The 18,505-nt window shown below is 36.4% G+C and overlaps 2 protein-coding genes across 9 annotated transcripts in view; one reads left to right on the top strand and one right to left on the bottom strand.

The window, feature by feature from the left end:
- Positions 1–7,320, bottom strand: part of pfkpa (phosphofructokinase, platelet a) — a 28,882-nt gene extending 21,562 nt beyond the window's left edge. For 7 of the 8 annotated variants that reach the window (XR_013289737.1, XM_077554634.1, XM_077554636.1 and 4 more), the window contains exons 1-7: positions 7,068–7,320; positions 3,864–3,937; positions 3,153–3,230; positions 2,818–3,007; positions 1,371–1,536; positions 1,231–1,275; positions 1,038–1,146 (exon numbers count right to left, since the gene is read on the bottom strand). Coding sequence is in view for 7 of the 8 variants with exons in the window: in XM_077554634.1 (XP_077410760.1) it covers positions 1,038–1,146; positions 1,231–1,275; positions 1,371–1,536; positions 2,818–3,007; positions 3,153–3,230; positions 3,864–3,937; positions 7,068–7,161 (756 nt within the window). In the remaining variant the exon portion in view is untranslated. Of the gene's footprint in view, positions 1–1,037; positions 1,147–1,230; positions 1,276–1,370; positions 1,537–2,817; positions 3,023–3,152; positions 3,231–3,863; positions 3,938–7,067 lie in introns of those variants that run through there. The other variant, XM_077554639.1, reaches the window with a different exon arrangement.
- Positions 1,070–18,505, top strand: part of adarb2 (adenosine deaminase RNA specific B2 (inactive)) — a 254,338-nt gene continuing 236,902 nt past the window's right edge. Inside the window, exon 1 of the mRNA XM_077554643.1 lies at positions 1,070–1,142. The gene's annotated coding sequence lies outside the window, so the exon portion shown is untranslated. The remainder of the gene's footprint in view (positions 1,143–18,505) is intronic.

Here is an 18,505-nt window from a genome sequence, read left to right on the forward strand (position 1 = left end):
GTGGGGTCAAAAAATATCGCAAGTGCTACATAAAACTTCCATGAAGCTTTATTTGTCCAGCACTAGCAAAAATACTTAATTGTTCGTTCAATGTATAAAATCAATTTTTTAACAATATTTCATGAATTTAAACAAATGATGAGAAATTTCCTACATGCAAATAATCCATTAATTTAGTGCTGTCTATCACTATCGAATCAATTAATATTGACAGCTCTAGCTATATTTATTTCAAGTACAGGTATTGTTATTGGTGCCGATACCGGCCTTATTTTAAGGTATCGGTACTCTCGATAGCGACCGATATCTCTTGTGACCGTCTTACGATTAGGAACTAAAAATTTGAATAATAGAAAATTGCCATTAATTTTATGCAATATTAAGGGAAAATGCTATATTGGGATATATTTATAGGTCTTACTTTTAAAAAAAATCTGGGGAAAATCTTCTGTATCAAAAGTACTAGTGGTATCAGTACTTGGTGACAGTATCGGTGAGTTGAGTACTTGTCTGGAAAAAAAAAAAGTGGTATCCAACATCCCTGATTTCAAGTGTGGTGAAATTCTCAAATGTTTTATTATGCTACTATAAATACTTCACTTTGACTTGACTAATTCACCCACCTGGCAAGTGAGAGATAAAGTGCTGATTAAAGTGCAGGGTTATAACACGAAAGTGTGTGTTTGACAATAAAAAGGCACACTAGAATGTGCACATTATCTTAAATAAACACCTTTTGTTTGAGACTGAGCTAAAGCTTCACACGGCCACAACTTGAGGCAGTGTTGGAGGATGAAAGGCACGAGCACGCCTGAAAAGGATCGAGATTAACCGAGAACTAATTGACGAAAAAAATATTTGCATGTAGGATAAAATACAATTAATTAAAAACGGGAGATTTTTTTTATTATTATTTATATACAATATTTTTTCTTTTTTTTAAAATTATTATTAAAAATGTATTATTATAATTATTATTTTTGTTGAATTAAGTGTGTAGCAATATTAAACATTGGAGCAACTATAGACTGTGTTACCGCAGACAGTTTTTGACACATCTTCTCTTCCCAGCCATCCTCCGGAGGCATCTCAGGAATTAACACCCAATCTGCCCCACAAGCCAAGGCGCTAACCAAGGCCAGGTAGCTAAAATAACACACACAATTACAGATTTTTCTGTGCTGTATGAATTGTGATGGGGAATCTTCTACTACCATGATAAAATCTTACCCGCAGTGTCTGCCCATTACTTCTAAAACAAACGTCCTCTGGTGACTGAAAAATAACACCGCAACAGGTTAAAAGATGATCTGGTGTAAAATCTGCGGAATGCCACATACTCAGTTGAAAGTTCACCGTTGACCTCTCACCTCTGCGCGGTTGTCATAATCGCATCCACCACCTCAATGATTCGGTGTAGAGCGGAATCTGTGCCTATTGTCATATCAGTCCCACAGAAGTCGTTATCAATGGAGCCCACCATCCCGACAATGTGAAGGGCGGAGTAAGTCTGAACAGACTGCTGCTCAATAGAACCTGAGAAGGAGAAGTACGCTGCGGTCAGATGAAAACTCCCTCTATCTTTTCCAGTGTATTTGCAAGATCGTTTGTTGCCATAATAAGCCACATAGCTCTGTGCTATGGAAACTGCTGGGTTAAAGAATATTGCATACCATTGGGTTTAGCTACTTTTTATTTGCACTTTGCATTAAATGCTATAATTAACTCATTCACTCCCAGCCATTTTCACTGAAGCAACCCCCTTCGCTCCGGCTGTTTCACTGGATTTTGACAAATTTTGCAAGGCCCACAGAATATTGTGCTCTATTGCTATAAAAACATACCTACAAAAAATATAGATTAGAGTCTCTTTTTTCATCAAGAAAAAAAGTATATTTGTATCTGTTTCCGTTCATTAGCATTAGAATGTAGCTAAGTTTCATCATTATTCACAAACCTATTGAAAACACTGGCGAAAAGAGCTTGGCCCATGCTGATCTCTTATACTCTGCTGCCAACTGCTGGCCGTTTTTTGTAATAAATAGCATTGCTTTAAGCCAGTGGTTCTCAATCTTTTTTCAGTGACGTACCCCCTGTGAAATATTTTTTCAGCCCTCTAACCAGAGCGAAGAATTTCTGTTTGAGGGAAAAAAAATAAATAAAAATTAAACCAGAGTGCATCAATGTCTGTTTTTTTTTAAACTTTGGAACTCTACTTGTATATATGTGGTCTCTTGAAATATTTGAGGAAAAAAAAGAAATAAAAAAAGACAACAAATAATTTAATTATAAATAGAGATTTGTGCACATAAAAATTATTATCAACATTATTTGCCCGCCTTTGGGCTTATATTAAAGCTCTGTTCTCAAAAAGAAATAATTAAGTGAATTTTAAATAAAGTTTTCAAGTGATTGACTGATCATTCTAGGTGGTGACAAGTTGGGTTGAATCATTCTGCTATGGGGTAGATGCTGGGTTTTTAGGACACTGAATTTGAATACCGGAAATATTTATATATACTTTTGAAATATATTTTAATATCTCACGTACACCCTGGAATGTCTTCATGTACCCCCATTTGAGAACCACTGTTTTAAGGAAGGCTGCATCAAAGCCTTCTATGCTCTAGCATAAAAAAAATAAATAAAAATAATAATTAAAAAAACATATAAATACGTTTTTGAGATCATGTCCAAATTTAAAATAGAACGTTTTTTATAAATTTTGGGGAGCAAATGAGTTATAGACATGAAATGTGTTTTGGACATTTTTGAATGGCATTTCATTTCATTTCATTTAAACGCCAGCCCTCGTACCTTGCTCTACCAGTTCCGCTAGCAGTCCACTCCATTCCTCCCTGAAGAGGTTGGCTCCCGTCAAGCTGCCATCGCCACCAATCACACAAAGGTTGGTGATGCCAAGCTTCACCAGGTTGAGAGCAGCCTTCAGGCGTCCTTCGTGGGTGCGAAAATCTTTGCAGCGGGCACTGCCGATAACTGTCCCACCCTGAAGATTTAAGAGCATAAGTTATTTTTTTTAGTCAGATTGTGAAATACTTGTCCAAACACAACACCAGTCTTGCAACATGACTTGAATCTTTAAATCATAATCATGAAATTAACAATTTGCAATAGCCGTTTTTCATACTTACTACTTGAAGCATGCTGGACACACTTTCCCATGTAGCTTCTGTTATGTTCTCCCCTCCATCCACCATACCTTGATACCCCTGATTAAACACAAAATGCAAAGTGGATGTACAAATAAATCTTTCACTCATTTAAAATGTGTGACTGTTTTGGTGTGGTTTTTAATCCCCCAATTTTACGATTTCGCCGATTACGTTCAAGGCACTGATGCAGCCTCTGAACTGAAGAGAATGTTTGAAGCAATGGTAGTTATTGCAAAAAACGGCCAGCATGTGGCAGCAGAGTATAAGAGATCAACCAGGGCCATGTAGCAAAAAGCTTCCCCCTCCCCACTGTTTTAAACAGTAAATAATGATGAAACTTAGCTATATTCTAATGCTAATTGCAGCTAAACGGAAACAGATTGTAATATACTTGTTTTTCCTGATGAAAGAAGAGACTTTTATTTTTCTTTTGGTAGGTTCCACGTTTTTATAGCAATAGAACACAATATTCTGTGGGCCTTGCAACATCAGTGAAAATCCAGTAAAACAGCCGGGAGCGAAGAGGGTTGCGTCAGTGAAAATGGCTGGGAGTGAATGAGTTAATGCCATTTGAGACTTACATTTTAGCTAAACGTATTTCATAATTGTCAATAACTTTGTGTAGCCTTTATACAGAAAGAAACTCGGATTTGTTACATTCTAGTCCTACAATAAGAAGTTCTGACTCACCTCACGAATGAAATAAACCTTTGCTCCCACATACAAGCCCATTCGAACCACAGCACGCACAGCTGCATTCATCCCTGCAACAAAGCAAACAAACAAAATGAACATGCAGTAGAAGAGAAATGAAGAATGTTACACAGTTTAAAATAACATTCCACTGCTACATATCTGTTGACAACGCTGGACTGGTGTGTATTTATTACATGTATTTGTCCGTATCTTGTGACTATTTTGTCACACATTAGTTCTACTTGTCACCACAGTAGAATGGTGGTTAGTTGGTCTGCCTCAAAATTCTAAGGTAGGGACTTTTTTTGTGTGTGGGCTAAACCAGCTAACTAATGTGTTATTTACGGAAGAGGATTGGGGCCAGTGAAGAGGGAAAAAAGGGTTAGCAGGATTCTCACTTTATTCTCAGAATTCTGATTTTAATCACAGAATTTAGTCAGAATTCTGACGTTAATCTCAGAATTCTGACATTAAAGAGAGAATTCTGATTTAGAATTCTGACTTCACTTTAGTACTTTAACCTCAGAATTCTGACTTTAAAGTTAGAATTCTGACTTTAATCTCAGCATTATCACTTTATTACTTTAATCTCAGAATTCTGACCTTAAAATGATAAATCTCACTTCAATCTCAGAATTCTGATTTTAAAGTCAGAATTATCACTTTAATCATAAAATTTAGTCAGAATTCTGACTTTAAAGTGAGAATCTCAGAATTCTCACTTTATCACTATAATCCCAGAATTCTAATTTTAATCTCAGAATTCTGATTTTAAAGTGAGAATTATCACTTTAATCACAAAATTTAGTCAGACTTCTGACTTTATTCTCAGAATTGAAATTGATTTTTGGGGGGCGGGGGGGGGGGGGGGTTGTTTCAGAAAGTCAGAATTCTGACAATCTTTTTTTTCCCCTCTTCAATACTCTTCCGTAGTTTTTTGTAACTACAAATCACAGTGAAGAACGGTTGTTGTTTTTTTTAATAGAAAAAATATCCAGGAAGTCAGAATAAAATGTTCAAAAGTCATACAGTCAAGTTGTGAATGAGCAATTTAACCATTAGCTTTAACGTTTCTTTACAGGCGATTTCTTTGTAAAGAGTTAGTTGACAACTTTTCTAAGATGGCAATGCGCATGATCTGCAGTATCCTGAGAAATAAATTCCTTAAATTCAGTGTGATGTGTCTGTCTGCATTTAACTGTGTGTTTCTCTAGGACATTTTTATCCTCTCCCTTTGGCAAGTAACCATCTTTGGTCAAAATGCTTCAATGCTCCTCCTACAGTCTCTCAGCTACTAAACTTGTGGGCCAAAATAACTCAGTAGCAACTACGATGCCGCTCTGCGACTTGAATGTTAATCAACCAGCTAGGAAAAATGAACAGTTTAAACCCACAGCAGTCACACAGGAAAGGCGGACGACAGTCGGAAATAAACAACCGGGCGGGAAGTTTTCCCAACAGGAATTTGGCCCGTGCACGAGTTACTAGGCAACACAGAGGCCATTAGGAGAGCAGGCGGCAGAAAAGGAGAAATCAGATAGTTCAAAGACTGTGGGGAAACCCAGTCACCACATAACTCAAATAGGTTAGGGTTTCTCATTATGCATGAATGACATTTCCTGCTGCAGAGTGAGTGAAAGGACTAAGCCACTGCGACATAATGCCTTGTGACACTGGCGTTCAGATCTTGTCAGCCATGCATATCCTCTTTTTCTCTAGCCAACTAAGGGAGCGGGCTGAGAACAACTCGGCAGCAACACACTGCAACCGTTGTATCGGGAGTGCAGAGAACATAATCCTTGATGACATATCAAATCCTATGTCCAGTGGTCGGAAGTGAACAAAGTACAAAAAGCTTACTATATATACTATACGTCTATAACTGTACGTACAGTAACAAAAGGTCAGTAGATTTTTCAGGTATGTATACTCGAGTAATAATATTTCTGACAACACAAAATAGATGAAAGGACTATGACAAATAACCCTAATAAAGTCAATAAAAACAAATTAGACAATTTGAAGCGCAAAATAATTCAAGTTGACTTCAGCACTATTGCCGCTAGATAGAAGAGCAGGAGCAGAGTCTGGAATGGACTACAAGAATATGAATGCCAATATATCGGGAGTTCTAGTTATATTTCTTAATTTGTCAAACGGGCTTGTTACTATTTTCAACCTTCGCAAAAGTCAATACGACATAAATAGTGACTTGATGTGCAAGAATGTCACCTGATGATGACACAAATGTTCCCCAATTCATGATATTTAGGGAATTTGTTTCATGTTGCCAGCTCCAAAAATGAATAGAGGCAAGTATTCTCAATCTATTCTGAAAAAAACAAAAACACATATGCTATATGATGGTCATTTGTGTCCACCGTCCCTACACTTCTTTATAATCAACTATTCTGGCAATAGGATTTATGATTAACCTAAAGATTTACCGTTTAATTATTTTACTATAAAATGTTGACATGATACTTTGTTCCACTTGGACTTCATCAGTTACGGTTAATTATAAGAGTTACGGTATTTAGGAGACAAGCCAGTTTCCACGTGATCAGGGTTTCCTCTGACGTCAGCAACACTAGCAGAGACGGGCAGCCGGGTTGTATGCGACACATCACGTACACACGATGAGGTCGTTCCACAACAGGCCCACTCGGGGACCGCAAACTTCAAGTGACATCTGCTCCAAAACCTCAATATTGACGTTGCTCTATTTTTACTATTAAGTGTATTTTTTCACGTGACACTGATTGGAAGAGGCCGACCACAACAAGCCATAATATTCTGTGGCCCCGTTCATTGAACGCAAAGACAATATGCGTTGAAAATGGTGGTGTCAGTAATGACTGCTTCGTGAATGTAAATTCAGGATATTGCACGACCTTGAGATCCTTAAGCTGTCACTGTGCGGCACGGCAGGGAAAAAATGTCAACAATAGCAGGATGTGTCACGTTAGCATGCTAACCAGTATGGCTGTCTGGAATGAATGAGTGCAACAAAAACGTTATAAATTGCTGCTGGTGATTTAATTACTGCGCAATAGTTTATTTACAGATGACACAATTGGCAAATAATTCCATCATTGACTGTGATGTGTTTAAACAGTCTCCTAGGCGGTTAAACATGGTTACACTATCATATCTAATAGTGTTATTGCACAGTACGCACTGTATACTAAACAGTACCTTGAGCATCCCCTCCGCTAGTCAGCACGGCGATGGCTTTTCCTGCTCCGTACAGGTTCTCAAAGAATATCTTCTTGGATTCTGACTGCGCCATCTTCACAGTTTACACTTGTATTCCGATACAACCGATGAAATAATACCAAATGGTTTGATGGAATTATAACGAAATGACCGTGAAGGGCAGCAGACTAGCGCCCCCTCTGCTTCGCTTCGCTTCGCCCGCTAAACTCTCCTTCTCCCTGTTCCGCATCTATTTGCTCATTTGCATAGCTTGAATGACAGTGGTGGTGATTGGCTCTTTTGTTAGAGCGAATCACATCTCGAGGCCAGCCTCCTCTTTGGTGTGGAAACCAATAGGAAGGAGGCTGGCCGGATGGCGTTTGCTATGACTTTGACGAGTCGTGTTGACAGGAAAGCTGCAAATGGCCATCATAGAGGCATATTTCACAAGAATGTGAATTAAATCAATCAAAAAATACATATATAAAAATCCACTGAGATCGAGGGTGAAAAAATGACAGATGAGGCACTACTCCCCTAGAGTTAGATATAAAAATATGAAACCAAAATAGAAGATTAGCCTATGTTTCAATTTTGACCTTCATTGAAACACACAGTATGTTTCAGATAAGGTCAAAATGTTTGTTTTTTTAATACGGTATTTGTTTTTGAAGCTTTTAATTATACAGTATCCCAATCTATTCCACACTGCTCCACATCATTGTGATAGCAAGAAAAACAAAATAATATTTAATATAAGGTAAAGTTCATTGTTGTTGTTGTTGTTGCTGTTGTTATTTTTGCCGATCTTTATAAGAACCATTTGGTCTTCCTTTCAAATTGTATACATTCCAGAAACAACAAATAACATGAACACATGTTTATCATATCAACTTAATTTTTTTATTGTTGTTCTTATCATCATTATTACAGTTCATATAGTGTAGGCCTGTGTCCTCGGGTCTCTTGAAAGTTGCACTGTAAATGTATTTTAGCTCATCGTGCAACGTGCACCTGCCCAAACAGAGTTTACTGACAGACAGGTATTTAAAACGAGACAGGACTTCTTAGCCAAAAACATCTCAATATGATATACAGCAAATACAATTTATATGTTATTCTATTTTTTTAACCTATTTTTTTTAAGCAATGTCTATCAAAACCGATCACCATGATCTCGGTGAAGGTGCAGTTAACACAATTTGCCCACAAGGTGGCAGCACACAACAACCTTGAATAATAGAAGAATGACTGTTTAAACAATAGCGCAATCCCTTGACGATGCCTTCAACGAAAACTGGACAGTGATACAAATTAATTAAACCTGTTGACTCGTTTATGTTAATCTTCAATTTAAATATGTTCAGAACTTGTAAGGTTTCACTCCAAATTGTCAATAATGTGAATGTCCAGCAACACTAAGGTCAGCGGTGTAGAAATTTAAATCAGGAGTATGCCAACTAAATTAGAAAATGTTATCATCCGTTGAGGTAATATCCAATTAGCCGCATGGACAAGGGCAATGGTAATACATTTCACGAATTGGGCAATGTCAATAAATGCTGCCGCTTTATTTCCGCGTCCTAGTTATACTATCTCATTCTGACCATATTGCCATTCATGAAACCTGTCCCCAGTTGCCAAAGGATAACCTCACTTCTTTTCAAATGACATTTGCTGCTTTGTTATTGAGCGCCTCAAACCTGGTCTCTCATGCATTGTGCAGTAGTAACTTGTGTCCCAAGGGAAATCATGTCCCAATTTCACTGGGATTGTGCAATAGGCTCACGTTGATTGTTTGTTTATTGGCTTGGAGTTGTCATTCAGATTAGTCCTTTATGTTGGGATACAGTTTACACAGCTAGTTTGAGCCAGAGGGAGGAAATTAAACTAACTCTACCTGATGTTTATTGAGGGCTACTAATCAATGTTTTCTTTCTACATTTTGATTGACGTTCCATATCCAGCTTCTTTTGATACATCATAATTTCCACCCCAAAAAACAATAACCGATGATTTTAAGAAATACCAATATATCCGCATTTAGCATTTTTCGTTAAAATTTGCATGAAAATAATTGCAATTTTCTAATCATCTAATTTCTAGTTGTGATCTTAAAACGGCCACAAGAGGGCAGCAGATACTCGTATCGGTCATCGTTGTGACGACTAGACCAGCCCGAGTTTGCACCATTTTTATATGTAGTTCTTATCAGAATACCAGCATTAATTATATTAAATATATATATTTTTGTTTTCTGTCGTCATTCATGTAGCTATATGTATAAGCACTTTAGCTTATTAGCTTAAGAACTGTAAAAGCAATCATTTCAATAGATGTGGCAAAAGTAGTCACCCAGTGCTTAAGTAAAAGTAGAGATACTTTTGTAAAATAAATAAATAAATAAAGACACTTGTAAAAGTGCTGATTCATATCCTGTACTGTAAAAGTAAAAATATAGTACAGACTCTGAAAAATACCTCAGTACAAAAGTAAAATAAATAAATAATCACAGTAGCCATTTGTTAAATTGGCACAAATGGGGAAAAACAAATCTGCACATTAAGGAAGTTTCTCTCTTATTATCTTTCATGGTGTGCTCGTACTGGAAAAAAAAAACATAACTTAATACAAGTGATATTGAATTTATTATACTTTTTTTTTTAATTAAATAAAAAATACAGTTCTGCTAGGTGGTAACCGAGGTCACATTTGGGAGCATGCATGACCCTTATTTTTTTTTATTTTATTTTTTCAAACAATGGTTAAAAAAAAAGGTAGTGAACAGATTATATTTCTTTCTTGACGCGATTACCACATAAGAACAAACGAACACGCCGCCTGCCAAAGAGACACCAGAGGGCCTCGGGTTGCTGATTAATGAAATGAAGGAGGACAAAAAGAGATGTGAGAGGTGTCGCAGGCTACCCACAATCCCTCACCACTTTTTCTGATTGGGCTAATCACCCCATTGTCCATCAACACTTTGGAGCTTGCGATTCTGAACAAAACTGACGGGAGGAAATCACACAGAAAAGCTAAACCCCTCTGCGCCATTACCCCCAGTTTTTCCACCGCGGTTCACGTGTCATCCATCTCGCTCGCTTTAATGGCAGCCTTGTAATTATTTCGATGATTATGTGTTGCAAGCCATTTAGCATGCTCAATGACACATGTTTAATTTATTTGCTGCCGAGGCTTCTCGTAGAAGGAAAAAGCGGCGCTGCAAGTGGAGCATGGCTGTGCCAAAATTGTTTGATGAATTGCTGCTGTTGGTATAGCAGAGCATGCAACATCAAGGAGCCAATGTGAAACAAATAAGGTATGCTTTGTGTAGCATTGCAAAGTAAGGTTTGCTTGGGCTAATGGAGTGTGTCTTGGTTGACCAGTGAACCCGCATAGCAAACTGCGCCATTGGGAAAGCTATTAGGACACGATAATGGCCATAAGCCTGATGTTGAAGATAGCCTTTTTTTATATTGTGGAAACAACACTAAACTATATTTGTGTTTATACATAAATTATATATATATATATTAGGGGTGTTAAATAATAATTCTCGTATCGATTCAATAAGCAGCCAAATCGATTTTTAAAGATAAATTTTGGGTGGAAATATTCAACAAAATGTCTTGATTGGGGTTAGGGTTCACACTTTAAGCATGAAAGAATGTTACATTAATGGAACATTAAGCCTTAAAATTTTATTTCAATGCCGTACAAACATGAAACAAATTGCAACCTGTTTGTTAACTACAGTGGCTCACAGTTATAAGCCTGAAGTACATTTTCATGCAAATCTTACAGTGTCAATGTGCAAGTTTACTTATTATTTTTTTTCTAAATTTGAGTGTAAAAAATCGCAATAATTGACTTATGGATTTGTATCGGGATGAATCGGTATTGAATCGAATCGTGTCCTATGAATCATGATACAGATCGAAATGCAAGGTACTAGGCAATTTACCTAATATATATATATATATATATATATATATATATATATATATATATTTATTTATATATATATATATATATATATATATATATATATATATATTTATTTATTTATTTATATATATATATATATATATATATATATATATTTATTTATTTATATATATTTATTTATATATATATATATATATTTATTTATATATATTTATTTATATATATATATATACAGTGGTACCTCGGCTCACGAACTTTTCGCCTCACGAACATTAAATTCGCGAGCATTTTGTCTCGGCTGACGAACTAGTTTTTGGCGGACAAATCAAATCACGCGACACGAGAAATCCCAAGAAGCTGACGCACGCTCACGGCGTCCCAGTTCGTCACCCCCTTTCTTTGAGTGCGGACGTGGTTTGTGTTCGGTAGACATTTTGGAGTACTTTTGGAGTGTACTTTTGCTACCATGGGACCGAAAAAGACCCCACAAAAGGCTAGGGTTAAGCCTAAGAAGACATTGAAGAAAATTACGGTCGAGCAGAAGAAGGAGATCATCGACAAACACGAACGAGGTGCGCGTTTGTGTGACTTAGCGTCCCAGTACCAGTACGCTAAGTCTACCAACAGGTGCCAATTAAGAGGTTTTTAGACAGCAACAAGGATAAAGAGTCTCCTAAGAAGCAAAGAAGAGAAGCCACACCAGAGGACTCTCCTTCCAAACAGTAACTCCCTCCCTCCCTCCTCCTCCCACTCCATTCCATCAAGCCTTCAACTACTGTACCATCACAAAGGCAAGTTGCAAGTTTTGCAAATAAATACACTTTATTATACAGTACAGTGTATTTCTTTAATTACAATACAATAGCACATTTATTATACATAAAATAAGCTATATTTTGTGTAATTTTAAGGCTTTTTTAGTAGAAAATTGTGTTTTATGGGGACCTGGGAACGGATTATTCTCATTTCAATGGTTTCCTATGGGAAATACTTGTTTGGAAGACGAACTTTTCGGCTCACATACTCTCTGTGGGAACAAATTAAGTTCGTGAGCCAAGGTACCACTGTATATATATAAATACTACTAGTATTTGTCTACTAGTACAACCTTATATTAGAAATTAGGCAAACGCTCAATCAGCTTTTCCTAAAGCCCTTTGAGCAAACGACTCAAATGCCTTGATATCCAGCTTAACCTCCTCGTACAAGTATGTTCTTTGTCTTCATACTGTAGTAGGGCAACTTTTTTTTTTAGGCTAATAGGACATGTTACATGAGACAAAACTCTGCATTAGTTGCTAACTGCACGTTACAAGTACAATGACATCATTATGAACCAATCTCTTAGAGTTCATGCAAGTATTCATTGTGTGTAAGTAATATTAGATTTATTGTCTATCTTGGCTGTTTTGTTACAGTAATAGCAGTCCACCACTAGAGGGTAGTATAACCTCACAGAAGGTTTAAACAATCCACGAGGTAAACAAGCACATTTCCTTATTGTTGGACAGTGACGTCACGTATTTGTGTTTTTCAGAATTGATTTTAGCCTAAAAAATGTCATATGCAGAAATCAAACGATTCAAAGTACTCTAAAGTAAAAGTATCACCTTTGTACATGACATAAGTAGGGTTTTATTTTTACACTTGTGCGCAAAATGAAGACACTGTCAAGTGCAGCAGTTTTGTCGGGTCTTGATGTGTGCTGAAGTCTGTCACCCAGCTCGCAGACTGCTTTGTCATCATGAGCATCTGAACGGACTTCTTTTTGTTGTTGTAAACACTGGCACAGTCCTCTCTGTCACTCACATGATGATGTCATGAACCATGTCAAATTAGGCTCTCTTTAATGAAAAGGAACGTTTGTCTAAATCATGCTGACTTGAGTAGCATAAAAGAATATGCTCCGTAAAAGAAAGAACAAATATAAGTATTAGTTTTGCACACAAAAAAATAGTAAAGGAGGCAGTAAATATGCTCAGAGTTTAATAGCCACCGTTAATATTCAATTACCCTGCATTCAGTTGAGCAAATTAGGTTTTACTAATTCTTCATGACACCCCAAATCAGTGAGATTAGTAGCATGCAATCTTTTCCAACAAAATTGGATGCGGAAAGAGCTGTATTTCAAATATTTACATATTCATTTTGAAACAGATTGTATTTTACATATTTACAGGTTCTATGATTACCTGCCTGCTTACATGCAAGTAATAATTGAATTGGCGTATTATCCTGTTTCATTTTTATTAGTATGCTCATATTGCTAGGAAACACATTCAATTATTAACTCATTCACTGCCATTGATAGCTATAGACGTCAAAAATTCATTTTTCCCCCATTTTTGTTAACCCGAGTATGAAAACCTAGATTTTTTTTGTACATTAAGAACAGATATAAAATTTGTGATTAATCGTAAGTTAACTAGTGAAGTCATGCAATTAATAAATTTTAATCACCTGATGCCCCTAATTTTTAATAACCTTTTCTTTAAAATAAAAAAAATAAAAATAATAAAAACTTTTAAATCTTTAATAATGTTTTTTTTTTTAAAGAAAAAATTAGAAAAAAAAAAATATATTTTTAAATGTAATTCATCGCATGACTTCACTAGTTAACTCAGGATTAATCACAAACTTTATATCCGTTCTAACACAAAAAAAATTCTAGGTTATTATACTTTTGATAACAAAAGTGGGGAAAAAAATGTTAAACTACAAATGGTTATGAATGAAAATAAAAATGAATTTTTGACGTCTATAGCCGTCAATGGCAGTGAATGAGTTAATCTAATATGACACATGGTAACTGTAATACTTTCCAGTACAAAGCAAGGGTGCTACGAACCTAATTAAAGGAGACTTTCTAGTGCAAGCAACAGGATAGTTGCTCTTATAGAAGGGGCTTGCAATATTTTTTACACCCGTAGATGGTGCTCATGCGCTAAATATAAAGGCCAGCGCAATGGAATGGAAATTGATTATATTCCCACTGCAACTTTAAACCATGTAGAGGTGTCAAAAATATCACCAGTGCTTCATGAAGCTTCATTTATCCATCGTGAGTTCATATACTAATACTAATAATACTAATAAAAATCAGTGTATAATAGCTGATGGTAGTGTCTTTCTTCCCTCTGCAACATTTTTTTTATCCTACACGTTAGACTGGCGTCCCTGGCTAATAACTGCTGACGCATCAAAGCCAACATAGCCCAGCGAGCCTATAATAGTTTTCATTTTTCTTCCTTACAGGACGGCCTCTAAGGTGCCATCATGAGTGATCAGCGCTCAGCCCCTTGCCGCCGCTCCTCGGCTCTCTGTGTTTCTTGCTCTCTTGCATACACGTACACACACACACACACACACACACTCACACACACACACACACACACACACACACACACACACCGCACATGCACTGTCCTATAGCCATTCCGGATAGCTCTTTGGTCATTACTCCCACTGAGTCTTCCTCACCTCTCATCCCGTCCTATACAGACAATTTATATAAAGGATTTTCCCGTCTACCTTTCATCACTAGGCCCATTTTCATCACAGGACTTGTTTCACTACTCTCTTCACAAAAGCATCAATCTTTTTTTTCTTTTAACCATTTTGTCGTATAAAAGATGAGGCAGTGCTTTTTTTTTTCCACATACAAATAGAAACTGGCTTGTACGGAAGAGGATTAGGGCCAGTGAAGAGGGAAAAAAGTTTGGCAGAATTCTGACTTTAAAGTGAGAATTCTCACTTTTTTTTTTTTTTAAATGATCACTTTAATCTCAGAATTGGTGAGAATAAAGTCAGAATTCTCACTTTAAAGTCAGAATTCTGAGAATAAAGTCAGAATTCTCACTTTAAAGTCAGAATATTGACTTTAAAGTGAGAATTTTGAGATTAGAATCAGAATTCCGACAATAAAGTGAGAATTATCCGTTTAAAGTCAGAATTCTGAAATTAAAGTCAGAGTTCTCACTTTAAAGTCAGGATTAGAAATTTGAGATTTAAGTGAAAATTCTGACAAAGTGAGAATACTCACTTTAAAGTTAGGCCTCTGAGATTAAAGTCAGAATTCTCACTATAAAGTCAGGATTCTGAGATTAAAGTCAGAGTTCTCACTTTAAAGTCAGGATTAGAATTTTGAGATTTAAGTGAAAATTCTGACAAAGTGAGAATACTCACTTTAAAGTTAGGCTTCTGAGATTAAAGTCAGAATTCTCACTATAAAGTCAGGATTCTGAGATTAAAGTCAGAGTTCTCACTTTAAAGTCAGGATTAGAATTTTGAGATTTAAGTGAAAATTCTGACAAAGTGAGAATACTCACTTTAAAGTTAGGCTTCTGAGATTAAAGTCAGAATTCTCACTATAAAGTCAGGATTCTGAGATTAAAGTCAGAATACTGACTTTAAAGTGAGAATTTTGAGATTAAAGTCAGAATTCTGACTTTAAAATGAGAATTTTGATATTTAAGTGAGAATTCTGACAAAGTGAGAATACTCACTTTAAAATCAGAATTCTAAGATTAAAGTCAGAATTCTCACTATAAAGTCAGAATTCTCACTATAAAGTCAGAATTCTCACTTTAAAGTCAGAATTCTGAGAATACAGGTTATTTCATTTTCAGGAGATTGAATCAAAGATGTTTCACCTCTCATTTGAAAAGGTGTCATCAGTTCATGTAACAAGGCTTGGTTCGAACTGCAGAGCCTAAATTGGTGCAAAACTAATTCAGATTCAAATTGGAGGCACGCCCCATACGACAAATGGTATAATTTTTTTGTGGTTTGTCACAACCTCATTTAACCTAAAATGAGTCGTAGGATTCATTCGTTTTCTTGTTTGTGAATATTTGTTTCCAAACCAGTTGAAATCGTCTTGTGTCAGAAAGCAATTGCTTCATCCGAAAATTGGGATGAAGTTTGGACGCTCCATCACGCAAAGTTGATCTAATGAGACAAGCAATGATTCCATAATTGCTGAGGTGAAGTCACACAGCATTCCCGAAAAACTCATCTCGGAGAAAATGGGGGATGTTTCATGCAGGAGCACATATGCCTCTATGATTGATCACTATGCTAATAATTTCCTAATTTTCATTCCTCTGAGGGACGTAACAGGGGGAAGCCATTTTTCCTCAACACTGACCAGGTTGCTATTATTTCCGCACCCTGGATGGGAAGAATCTCCCAGTCCATTAAGCAGACTTTCTATGTCATAAAATTTGCTGGCAATCTCTCTCTCTCTCTTTTTTCCCCCCTCTCTCGCTTGCTCAGCATCCGAATGGAACAGTCTGTTTGATCTGAAGGCTGCAGGTTAATAGAAATCAGCCCGCTCATCAGCAATACTGGATTGAACCTAAGCAGCCACCTATGCCCCGTCAATTCCGATTTGAGAGAGAAAAAAAAGAAAAACTCTGGCTGTGGTCTCATTTTCCTTTGTCAGGTAATCAGCATTTCAGTTGAATCTTTTTGAGGAAATAAAATTACAATGACCTATCCCTGTTTCCAGAGGCAAACGGAGAATTAGATTTGGGGGAGGAAAGCAACCAATTAGCGTAATTCTATAATTGCTCAACTTGGCACTGCAAATCCCGAAGTTAGGATGCTGATTCTCATCACTCAATTCAACTCTATATTTATTAGGGCTGGGTTTAAAAAAAAAATCGAATAATCAATATTGAATCGATTTCCCTTTTCGAGCCTGATATCGATTCATAAAACAATGAATTGATCATTTTAATATCCCCTTTTCCCATAAATTCATAAGAAAATAGAATTTTAAAGGCCATTTTTGGTATTTTATTGTTTTCTTTGAAATGTATTGTTCACGACAACGTATAAGAATTTTCTTACATTTATGAAAGATTCAGAACCTTTACATTTACAATTATTGAATTTGAATTATGAAAACATTTTCATCTCATCCTTGCTGATGTGGACACGCTACTTTTATTAATAAACTAAATAATTTAAACAGTTACTGCCTCCGCAAAATTTAATTTGGAATTTAATATTTGTGGCATTTTTAACATGATAATTAATTAATATCGGATTGAATTGAAGTGAAAAGAATTGAATCGGAAAAAAATGAATTTAGAATTGATACCCAGCCCTAATATTTATAGAGTAGTCTACTTTAAATCAACCATCACTGTTTTCTTAAGATGGAACCCAGGGGCAGCAGATAAAATGGAAACAGCAGAGGCTCCAGAATTGAACCCTGTGGAACACCATACATTTCATGAATTCATATTGCACATATCCGTCCGACCATTTTCTTTTTTTATTCGACATAGTGTGAGGGGTGTATCATCGTGTACCATTTGATTCGGGAGTGTGTCTTGACCTCTGCCGAACCGCTGGGGTTCGATTGAACCCGGGTTAAAGAACCACTGCATTAGATGTTAAAAAGTTGCGAGAGTCATAGTTTTCCAACCCTCGCCCTTTGTCGTAGAGTCGTCCTGGACCCGCTGCCCTTCTCTCACTTCCCCGTGGACATGACCCCATAAGGCATTGCAGTGCTTCCGTCATTTCAAATAAATGTGTCAGGTGCCAACAATGATGAATCCCAGCCTTGACAGTTACTGTGCTCTAACTCGCTCACACTGCCACTCTTTAACCAGTCGGGGTTACGCAGAGGAGACGATCCACTTTGGTGGGTGCCTGGCCTGCTATTCTCGCGCTGGCCGTTGGGCCCAAACTAGTTTTCAGTATCAAATCTACACCTGCTGACAGCGAGAACAAACATGGATGTGCTGAAATGTCAAACCGCATAATGGATTGTTACAAGAGCAGGAACGAGGGGTGTCAAAATGAATGCGTTCATTTTAAGTTAATTTAAAGTTCCTTTAACGCCACAAATTTTTAAAACCTGCGATTAATGACTGCTCCTTACTTGGAAAACCTGTACTGGGGGAATTCCAGTCGCAACGCAGCAGACACATCCATGTCAAAATTCAGCAGTAATTAAATAATAATAATGCATATATTTGTGGAGACTGGAGTCAAGTTATATTTTACAATTTAAAAAATATGCAGAATTTCACAAGTTACTTCATATTAAAGATTAGATAGTTCTTAATATGAAAAGAAAAATGCACTGAGCAGTCACCAATGTCTTACAAATGCAATTATGCCATCTAGTGGCAGAAAAAGGACCTCAACACAAATCAATATTACACCAGTTTTTTTTACCGTATAGTATATATTTTTAATTTAAACAAATTTTCATGAATTATTTTGAAATTACAAAGCCATATTTCTATGAATTTAACATTTTTTTCCCACTTTTATGTTCAGTATGAAAAATTTGAAAAAAAAACTTTTTATTGTACAATTAGAACAGAAATAGAATCTGCAATTAATCGTGAGTTAACTATTGAAGTAATGCGATTGATTTACGATTAAAAAAATTATTTACTTTCATGCTGGGTTTTAAAACTGCTCATTCGGCAACAGCTCATCTACCGCATCTTTATCCGGCA

The sequence above is a fragment of the Vanacampus margaritifer genome, chromosome 20 (assembly GCF_051991255.1).
Source record: "Vanacampus margaritifer isolate UIUO_Vmar chromosome 20, RoL_Vmar_1.0, whole genome shotgun sequence".
Classification (NCBI taxonomy): Eukaryota; Metazoa; Chordata; class Actinopteri; order Syngnathiformes; family Syngnathidae; genus Vanacampus; species Vanacampus margaritifer.